The sequence below is a fragment of the Myotis brandtii genome, unplaced genomic scaffold (genome assembly GCF_000412655.1).
Source record: "Myotis brandtii unplaced genomic scaffold, ASM41265v1 scaffold457, whole genome shotgun sequence".
Classification (NCBI taxonomy): domain Eukaryota; kingdom Metazoa; phylum Chordata; class Mammalia; order Chiroptera; family Vespertilionidae; genus Myotis; species Myotis brandtii.
The window spans coordinates 832,811-843,705 of record NW_005367475.1 but is presented as its reverse complement, the minus strand read 5'-3'; the positions used below and the strand labels follow the sequence as shown (position 1 = coordinate 843,705).

The 10,895-nt window shown below is 47.7% G+C and overlaps 1 protein-coding gene across 1 annotated transcript; it reads left to right on the top strand.

The window, feature by feature from the left end:
* Nucleotides 1–6,020: 6,020 nt before the first annotated feature.
* Nucleotides 6,021–7,411, top strand: LOC102256526 (fructose-bisphosphate aldolase A). Its single transcript, XM_005875292.2, has one exon. It carries the CDS (start codon nt 6,110–6,112, stop codon nt 7,202–7,204), a length of 1,095 nt encoding a protein of 364 aa, XP_005875354.1. The 5' UTR covers nt 6,021–6,109; the 3' UTR covers nt 7,205–7,411.
* The last annotated feature ends 3,484 nt before the right edge of the window (nt 7,412–10,895 follow it).

Sequence of the window (10,895 nt, the reverse complement as noted above, 5' to 3'; positions counted from 1 at the left end):
TAGGTTTCTTCCCAGGATACCGTTAGGGTTAGGGTTCTCATGTTACTTTCTTAAAAGGCTCACTTCCATACCTGATAAACATATGCCCCTGTTTCCCTCCCGTCTTGGAAACAGCTTCCACTTTGCTTAACCAAACCCACCCTCCCCGTTCTCAGCAGCAAGCAAAACTGCGCTTTTCATGATGGACCAGAGCAGACCACATTAGATATCAATGACACCCATTTCTACTGGTGGGATGGAATTAAATCGTGCTTTCCTCTCCCACCTCTAAGGTACAGTGCAGGTCCCCACAGATCTGCAGATGAGGGAATTGGGTAGCTTATTCCCCTGCGTGTGCAGAGAGCATTTTCAAATGTTAACAAGGCATGGCAGAGGAAGTACTGTGAGAAAGCTGCATGGCTGGAGAAACACTGGGAAATTGTATTCTTTCAAGGCTAGTTTGCATCTGAATTTGGGAGGACCAGAGTAACAGAACAGATGAAATCAGTGTTGCTGAATTCATAAGCAGTCCAAGTACCTCTGCCCACACAGTCAGCTGTCAGGCCCACTCTGCCTGGATTACATGCAACAGACACGCCTGTCTCACATTGTTGAATCAGAAAATATTAAGTACTGATGGGTGGGACAAAAGTAGGCTTATCACTGTTCATATGGAAAATAATACAATAATTGATAAATAAGAATTCAAGAATAAACCCTGTTTTTCACATACTCACATCTGTAAACCTACTTTGCCCACCTTGTATATTGGCTCATAAGTTACATAAATAGATGTGCATAACCCATGGACACAGGTGAAGGCCTGGGCGGGACAGGAGCAGGGTGGAGGGGTCAATGGGGGGAAAAGGAGGATATCTGTAATACTTCCAACAATAAAAATAAAATTTTTAAAAAAATTTTTAATAAATAAATAGATGTGGATTTCTTGTCAACTATATTAAAGGACTTTTTTAGATATCAATTTTAATTGAATTTTCTTATATGCATGCTATTAATGAGGGATTTCTTTCTTTTTTTATGTGAACTCATAGGCATATTTTTCATTTACTAAAGGAAACATTTTTTTCTACCATATGCTTTCACAATTATCTTTTTTTTTTCTAATGTCAAAGTCAACAACTGAAGCGTGGATATATTAAGATATGAAGTGATAAAATTACTCCGGATGCCAATTTAAAAAGACAAGTGAATGTGTACAGATAAAAAAAATCTTGGAAGTACACACACCCAAATGTTAATAGTCATCTTTCCCCCTTTGGGTAGTAGAATGGTGAGTGATTTTATTTTCTTTGACTCATTCTTTTCCTTTAGCTCCCATTAGTCTCTCCAAGTTTTCTGAATTTAGGATGTGTTGTTTTTTTTAAGGACTTTTGTGAGCAGCTTTCGGTTCATGGAAATAGTGAGCAGAGATAGAGAGATTTCCCATATTCCCTCTGCCCCCACACACGCATAGCCTCCCCCATTATCAGCACCCCACACCAGAGTGGTACATGTGTTCCTTAGTAACCCACATCTACACGTCATTATCGTTCAAGGTCCATAGTTTACATTAGGTTCGCTCTTGGTGTTGTGCATTCTGTGGGTTTGGACAAATTTATAACGAACAGATCCATCATTATAGCATCATACAGGATAGTTTCCCTGGTCAAAAGAAATCCTCTGTATTGGTATTATGTTTCTAATTTCAAATTCTACTTGTTCACTGCTGCTAGATTGGGGAACAATGGATTTTTGTATATTAACCTTGCAACCTGCTGCAATCGCTCATTAGTTCCGGTGTTTCTTTTATAACTAGAAAAGAACAATTTTTCACAGTTGCTTGAGGCTGCTCTTCTGAGATGGAGCAAATAGACTCACAGTCTCCTGCCTTTCTGTGAATTAAGGTAAAGAGGGCCCCAGTGTTCCTGTGACTGCTAGGGCATCCCAAGTAGAGCTGGTTCTAGAACTTGCAGGTGGAGGGAAGGCGGAGATGGGACAGGAAGAAAGAGTGTGAGGCTGCAGCGAGAGGACGAGGCGAGGGACGGCTATATTCGAGGGGCTGTGCAAAGCTGCTGGAGCAGAGCCTGGGAAATGGAGCGCTTACCCGACAGCGAAGTTGCTCTCACTCACAGGTGACTGGTTGCAGGACGGCTCCCTTCTGCCTCTGCAATGAGGATGGGTCCTGCCAAGTCCCATCCCAGGCTGGGAAGAAGGAAGAGCATCCATGTGGGGCACACAGCACCTTTGCTCGCTGTCTATTGGCGGAAGTGTAGTCACATGGCTATACCTGCAAGGGAAGCTGGGAAATGGTGTCCAGCTGAGTGACCATGTGCTTCGCTATTAAGTGTCTGCTGTTAGGAATGAAAGAGACAACGGTTGATGTTGGTGGACAAATAGCAGTCTCTCTCACAAAGAGGCAAACAATGACAAGATGAGGGGGTGGGGACTAGAGAGTGAGAGAGAAAGGAGAATGGAGGAGAGAGAATTATAAGTGGAACAAAAACCTCCATTTGCGGAGGGAGAGCCGGGTTGGATTCGGGGCAGTGCCTGCAGCATGGGAGCCCGTTGCTGGGTGTCACTGTGGGACTCGGAGAGGGGGTGTCTGTGACGGTGGTGGGGAGGAGCCCCATTGGATTGTCCTGGCCCGACCAGCCTGCACTTCAGGTTCACCCGGGCTTCTGTTTGTGAGTTTGTGCTTCAGACTTTTAAAATCATTTTCCTTTTGTTCCCTCTTGTTTGGCCTCTGTGGTTAAATCACTTTGACCAGACAACTTGAGCAGAAACAGTAACTGGACAGGCATGGTGGAGAGTGGGGTCTCCTGCTGGCTTGAAAAATATAGCACTCCCTTCGCTTTACGTGGTGGCGTAACCTTTTCTAAAGGTTCTTCCAGATGTCACGTTCTTCTCGGACGGCACTGCAAGGCAGGGAGAGCCACATGGAGCATGAGCCGTGGAGGGGACACAGCCACTGGGGTCATAGGCCTGACTGGGAGCCCAGCTCTGCCGTGGCTGGCTGGTGGTCTGGAGGACTCACACCACTCCTCTGAGTTTCCTTTCCCTCAACTGTACCATGGGGTGTTACCAGTATTGACTTCCAGAGGTGGTTTCGTTCCTATTTCAAAGGGTTCCGATTCGGCTCCAGCTCAAGGTATAGATTTTGGAGGCTCTACCAAGCAGAGAAGATTCTGAGACAGCACAGACTTATGTGGATTGGAGAAGGAAATTCTAGGAGTGGAGATGGTTGTAACACCAAAAACCCAGGAGGGTAGTGAGAGAAAAGGAATAGAGACAGACAGAAGGGCTGTCAGATGTTCTAAGGCTCTGAAGTTCTCCTTTTCCAGAAAAGGAAACTGAGGCACCAGGAAGTCACTTGAGACTCCAGCAGGTGGTGGAGCTGCAGGAATCAGGAAGGACTCGCTGTGATTGAGAGCGTCCTCGGTGCGGGGAGAGGTGCTGACTAGACATCTGCACCTGCTCCAGCCCCCTCTCTTCTCCCCAATCCCCCCTTACCACCACCACCCCCAGGCTCCCGGTGGCAGTTTTGGGAAGAACTCGGGGATCTTGCCTCCGCTGCCCACGACTGCAGTGGGATGGCACTCCTCTTCTCTGTTTTACTTTAATCCCTCTAGGAACAGGGGACAGATAACCTTTCAATAATCTGAAATCCAATAAAAAGAATCTCTCTCCAAAGAGTACACAGGGTTGGGGAAGGCTTTAGTATTTATAGACTTTAAGGATTTTCATCCGCCCTCCGGTCTCTCTCTGTGCTTTGGAGGCAGTGAGGGGAGTAACATGAGCTGAATAAAAGGTCACTGCCACAGGAGTTGTCTTAGCCGGATGAACTTGATCTCGCAGGGGCCAAAAGCTCTAGATCAACGATTTTCAACCTTTTTCATTTCATGGCAAACTTACCCTAATTACTAAAGTTCTGAAGCACGCCAAAAAAATACATTTTTTGCCGATCCGACAAAAAATAGCTGAAATGTTGATTCATTTACAGTGGGCAACTATTGTTGTGTTGGCTGTTGTCATTTTTTTTTAATTTGACAATCTAAGGGAAGAGGTCAGTACCCCTGACTAAATAGTCAGGTATTGTATGTTTGTTTGTTTTGTTGGAGTTTGTTGTTGTTGTTGTTAATCCTCACATGAGGATAATTTTTCCATTGATTAAAAGAGAGTGGAAGGAAGGGGGAGAGACAGAGAGAGAGAAACATCGATGTGAGAGAGACATTAATTGGTTACCTCCTGCACACACCCCCACAGGAGCTGTGGATTGAGCCTGCAACCAAGGTATGAGGTATGTGCCCTTGACTGACATCAATCCCAAGACCCTTCGATCTATGGGCCAATGCTCTACCCACTGAGCCACAGCAGGTTTTAAAAATCTTGGGCACACCCGTTGAAAATCACTGGTATTAAGTTGCTGATAATGCCCATGGTTTTCTCACACACCAGGTAGGGAATAGGGAAGGGGACGCTCTTTCACTCTATGCTTGCTCGGAAAATGTTTCCTTCTCTGTTTTTACTTCTTCTACAGTCTTGCTCTCATTTCCTCTATAATTCACTTCAAGTGTCAGCTGGCTTTGCAACCATGCGATGATGCTTCTCACACTTGAGCCTGCACCAGAACTCCCTGAGGGCTGCAGAAATAGGCTGGGCCCCTCCCCCAGTTCCTGCTGCTGGAGGTCTGGGCTGGAAACTGAGAATTTGCATTTCTAACAAATTCCTGCTGCTGCTGCTGCTGCTGCTGCTGGTCAGGGCACTGGCTTAGATAAACTCCGAGGCTCTGCCCTAGCCAGTGCCATCCAATCACTCTGCACTGCTGTCTCCCTGTGGTTCTGAGGAGGGCTCCTCTCAAGGCTGTGGCTCTCCGTCCAACACCCAAGGAAGCACAAGGGAGCTTCCAGAAGAGACTGCGGAAGTCAGCCTGCTAGCAGCGCTGTGCAGAAGGCACCGAGTCTCGGGCATCTAGTCCCAAAGTGGTCCCAGGAGGCACTCGACCCTTCCTCATTCCCAAAGCGTGTGCGGGTTCCACGTCTGTCCTTGGGTTTGTGCTATGTCTGCACTCCCCACAGTCGGCCTTCATCAGAAGTCCTGGGACCCCCAGAGCAGCCTGTTGTTGAGCGGTTCTCCCAGCCGACCTCTGACCTAAGATGCCAGCTCCCTCCAAAGAGACCTCAGTCATAGCTTGGGTGGGGGTGGCATTTATCTGATGCAAGAACTTTGAGGGCAAGTTGGGCAGGCAGTCCGCATCTTAACTGAAAAATAAGTGGAACATAAGGTTCATTTCAAGTTCCTCAGAAAGAAGGTTATGGAAATCACTGCAAAGATATAAGTTGGTTTCCATTGAAAAGAACATATATTAGATTAGAAATCAGTTATATTTCCCAAAGGATTAAGTGGAAACCTATTCTGGTCCTCATGACATTTGAAATTTCCCAGTAGTCTGGCCATTTAAGAGGAAACCATGAATACTCTTTGGCTCTTGTAATTCACAGTTCAACGAGTCCACAGTTTTCCAAGCTTCAGGTGAGTTTCAACAGGGCAGTGGGGCCCTGCACTGATCTCTAAGTGCTGCCCTCTTGTGGTCGCCTGAACACATGCCGCTCGTGTTCTGGAGTCTGCACATCTACTTCTTCAAATCAAAGGGAACAGAGCCCAGGAACTGAGTGCTCCCACCAAAGGGGGAAAGGTGCTGCAGGTTTGCCACACTTAGATGTTTCCAAAGGATTACAACCATTGCTTTTTAAATATATATATTTTTTATTGATTTCAGAGAGGAAGGGAGAGGGAGAGAGAGATAGAAACATCAATGATGAGAGAATCGTTGATTGGCTGCCTCTTCACACCCCCTACTGGGGATGGAGCCCACAATCTGGGCATGTGCCTTGACTGGGAATTGAACCCTGACCTCTGGTTCATAGGTCGATGCTCAACCATTGAACCAAGCCGGCTGGGCACAACCATTGCTTTAATGGCTGTTGCTTTATCAATGTTCTGTGCACAGAAGAGGTAAGAGAGAGTGACGACCTCTGCGTTGGCTCCTCCTGCCTCTCGCCCAGCCCGCCCGCCGCCTGCCGCCGCGACATCGCCAAACCCGTCCCTCCTGTGCCAGGCACTGATTGGCACCATGCCCTACCAATACCCAGCGCTGACCCCAGAGCAAAAGAAGGAGCTATGTGACATTGCTCACCGCATCGTGGCTCCGGGCAAGGGCATCCTGGCTGCAGATGAGTCCACTGGGAGCATTGCCAAGCGGCTGCAGTCCATTGGCACTGAGAACACGGAGGAGAACCGGCGCTTCTACCGCCAGCTGCTGCTGACTGCCGATGACCGAGTGAATCCCTGCATTGGGGGTGTCATCCTCTTCCATGAGACACTCTATCAGAAGACAGATGATGGGCGTCCCTTCCCTCAAGTTATCAAATCCAAGGGTGGTGTTGTGAGCATCAAGGTAGACAAGGGCGTGGGTACCCCGGCAGGAACAAATGGCGAGACTACTACCCAAGGGCTGGATGGGCTGTCTGAACGCTGTGCCCAGTACAAGAAAGACGGAGCTGACTTTGACAAGTGGCGCTGTGTGCTGAAGATTGGGGAACACACCCCCTCAGCCCTTGCCATCATGGAAAATGCCAACGTTCTGGCCCGTTATGCCAGCATCTGCCAGCAGAATGGCATCGTGCCCATCGTGGAGCCTGAGATCCTCCCCGATGGGGACCATGACTTGAAGCGCGGTCAGTATGTAACTGAAAAGGTGCTGGCTGCTGTCTACAAGGCTCTGAGTGACCACCACATCTACCTGGAAGGCACCTTGCTGAAGCCCAATATGGTCACCCCAGGCCATGCCTGTACCCAGAAATTTTCTAACGAGGAGATTGCCATGGCAACTGTCACTGCGCTGTGCCGCACAGTGCCCCCCGCTGTCCCTGGGATCACCTTCCTATCTGGAGGTCAGAGTGAGGAGGAGGCATCCATCAACCTCAATGCAATCAACAAGTGCCCCCGGCTAAAGCCATGGGCCTTGACCTTCTCCTACGGCCGAGCCCTGAAGGCCTCTGCTCTGAAGACCTGGGGTGGAAAGAAGGAGAACCTGAAGGCTGCCCAGGAGGAATATGTCAAGCGACCGCTGGCCAACAGCCTCGCCTGCCAAGGAAAGTACACCCCAAGCGGCCAGACTGGGGCTGCGGCCAGCCAGTCCCTCTTCATCTCTAACCATGCCTACTAAGCAGAGGTGATCTAAGGCTGCCCCATGAACACTCCAGGCCCCGCCCATTCCCACATTCACTCTTGAAGAGGCCTCATCCCAGGCTCCAGGCTGCTCTTTCCCAGCACTCTCGCCTCCCTTGTGACATTGGTTGCATGGTGTTGTCTGTGTATGCCAATTCCAATGCCCTTTCCAGCCCACTGCCAATAAACAACTATTTAAGGGCGGGGGGGAGAAGAAGAGGTAAGAGAAATGATCAAGATAAGTAATATTGATTTTCCTAGACTTCGTTAAAGAGAAAATTTAAGTAAGAAAGAGAACGGGTTTATGTATATGAATATGTATGTATGCATGAATGTATATACGCATACATATACCTGTACACGTATGTGTGTAGTACGTGTGTTTTATTTTGCGCCTCCATCCTGCCCGTATAGATGAGCAGGAAGAACAGGTCTGGTCCAGGCTCCATGATGGCTGGTGTGTGAACTTGGGGTAGATAACGACCTTTCAGAGCCTCAGCTGCCTCACTGTAAAATGATGTCATTGAAACAAATACAAAATGATATTGAATGCAAACTGTAATTTAAAAATAACATTTTAAAAATCAGCAAAATACCACCAAAAAAAATGTCATTGAATAGATTGCCTTAAAGTCCCTGCCTGTTCCAATTCTGATTCCGAGGAAAACATAATACATAGAAGAGAAACCTTTTTCCATCCCTCATTTAACGTGCCACACCTTCCCTTTCTTCCTCCCTGCTCCTCTTTGCGTATTTTCTAACAAAGAACTCTACATTTGGGTTCTTTACGTGCTACCCTCTCTCTGCACCCATTGGGATGTTCATTTTATATAGTGAAAAGTTTCGTTTTTCTTTTTCACTCTCAGTTAAGGGCCACCCTCCATCTCTTAGTGAATCCGAGAAAGACAGGCCAATGTTAGACGGAAAACCTTCCAGAGCAGTTTCTATAAGACCATGACGAGCACCCCGAGCCTGAATGAGAAAGCACCGGTGGCATAAGTGTGGCCAGAGGGACCTCTCCGCTGTGGCATTTGTGGAGACCATTTGTGCTCTGAGTGGACAGGGTGGCCAGAGCACCAAGCCAGCCCCGCCCACATCCTGCCTGGAGAAGTCACGGAAGAAGGCGGTGTGCTTGGGAGGGTGGCGTGGGGACATTGGCGCGGGCAGGAGACACTGCCCCTGCCAGCAGCGCTCAGCAGCCCTGATGGCAGAGCAGGTGTGGGGGAGGAAAGCCCGCTCCACAGGAAAGGAAATGGCAGGGCCCAGGTCCACAAGGCAAGCGAGACATCCCTGGGCTCTCCCGAACCACTGGGAGGAATTGAAGGAGGTGGAGTGCCTTCCCCTCTGTGCTGGAGGGATCCCGTGCTGTTGATGTGACCTATGTGTACCCACAGGCTGGTATGTGGAGATGGAACGTGGATTTCGGGATTTAGGAAGAATTAGAGGAGGTGCCCATCAATGGATGCTTTACTCTATGCTGGTCCTGCTGCCTTTAGAAATGTGTTTGACTTTATTATTAGACAAACTTCAAGCACATACAAAAATGGAGGAAATAGTATAATGAGGTCCCACTAGCAAATTATAACTACATCACCAATCTTGTTTCCTCTGTCCCACTTCCTGCCAATGTTATTTTGAGGTAAATACCAGATTTCTATGTCATTTTGTCCATAAATACTTCAGTATGCATCTAACAGATAAGGACTTTTCTTTGAAAAAAAAAAAACCACAATACCATTAGCACATTAAAAAATGAATGTCTTTAATATCATCAAACACCAGGCAGTGTTCAAATATCCATCAGCCTCATAAATGTTACATGCTTTTTTAGTTTGTTTTAGAACCCAAGTTAGTAAGGTCCACGCAGGCTGTAAATCCTCAACTTCTGTGTTGAATAATGTTTTGAAACAAAATCTAGAACAAAATTTAACTTCTCTATCCCAACTCTGTTTTATGAAATTGCAATCGTGAGGAGGGTATTTTTTTTTTCCTTATAAAAAAGCACTCCCGAAAGCTATGGTAGTAATTGCAAAGCTATTTCCAAAGGCCCCGGGTTTCTAGCCTCATAACTGGAAGCACTTGGCGGTTTGAGTGCCCAGCAAGGTTGGCAGGCGAGTCATTTCCTGCTGGGGACCTTCTGGATTGCCGTGTTCCTCCGGTAAATGCCTCACTATCGCCTCTGAGGTCTAAGTCAGAGTGTTCATGTGTCGAATCAGCCACCAGGGGGCTCCCGAGGAACTCGATGAACTTCAGAGTTTCCCCAAAACCCACCTTTGTGCGTTTTATTTGCTTTTTATTACAGACTGAACTCGCCAGGGTGCGGCTTGTCTCCTCCTCCAGGTCCAATTCTGCCCGCAGAAGAGACCGGGCCTCAGGGAGATGTGGCTTGTTCCCGGAGGCTGGCTGGGAAAGGACATGGTGAGCTGTCCATCGCTCTGTCCAAGGATTTGAGGTTTGCAACCCCTCGCCCCTCAGTGGTCCTCCCTGAATAGCCACTTGATGGCAGAGAACATAGATGGGGGGTTAGGGGGAGGGAGGCAATATGAGTTAATAAGCTCCCTGTAGCCTTATGATTTTTATTAAATTTTTTGATTATTGGGGACACAGAGAGTGTTGCTATAAGCATCGTTAGACATGTAGGCAGGGTGGTTAATGTGAAATTACACACTCAGGAGGAAACCTGGGCCTCCAGGTTCTCCATCTGGCCTCACCAGTCTCTCCCCGTCTCTAGGTCTCAGTGCTGGAAACTGAGGGGGTGGGGGCAGAAGCGGCTTGCTAGGGGCCCCCCCTCTCCGTTGGGAGTTTTTGTTGGAGGAAGATATCAGTTTGCTAGAAGTCATTTAAAATGACAGGAAGGTATGACCTCACTATTCTGGAAGGCTAGAAGTCCTAAGCCAGGGGGTCGCAGGCCCATGCTGTCCTGGGGGGCTCTGGGGAGAAGCCTTCCTTGCATCATCTAGCTTGTTTGGCGGCCATCCTTGGGGTTCCTTGGCTTGTAGATGGCCATCTTCTCCCTGTCCCCCATCTTCCCTCTGCGCGTTTCTATCTCTGGGGCCAGATGTCCCTTTTCAGAAGCACAGAAGTCATATTGGATTAGGGCCAGCCCCCCCATGGCCTCATTTAATGGGATCACTGCTGAGGGGTTCCTTGGCTTGTAGATGGCCATCTTCTCCCTGTACCCCATCTTCCCTCTGCACGTTTCTATCTCTGGAGCCAGATGTCCCTTTTCAGAAGCACACAAGTCATATTGGATTAGGGCCAGCCCCACCCATGGCCTCATTTAATGGGATCACTGCTGTAAAGACCCTATCTCCAAATAAGGTCCATGTCCTAATATACTAGGGGGATTAGAATTTCACATCTTTTTGGGGGGAGATACAAGTTAACCCATCATAGAGACCACGTTGTAGAAAAGATAATGTTTGGAAGACTTGTAACAGCATACCCATGAATTGTGCTCACCAGTGGGCCACACCATCCTGAGGATCCAAAAAAAGTTATGAGTCTACAAAGGCAGGAGAATAACACAGAAACTACTATGATGAGGAAAACTACAGTGTGATTTTAATAAGGAAAGTCAGCATTTTAACCCAAATTACATCCTATTCACTATATTTGATGTTTTTCTGTGATCACTAATATAGAAAATAAATACAGGATGAGACCATAAATATCCAGAATATTTTTTG

Bases quoted from the DNA above. Each gene is read 5' to 3' on its own strand.
- LOC102256526 (XM_005875292.2), top strand. From the start codon at position 6,110: ATGCCCTACCAATACCCAGCGCTGACCCCAGAGCAAAAGAAGGAGCTA.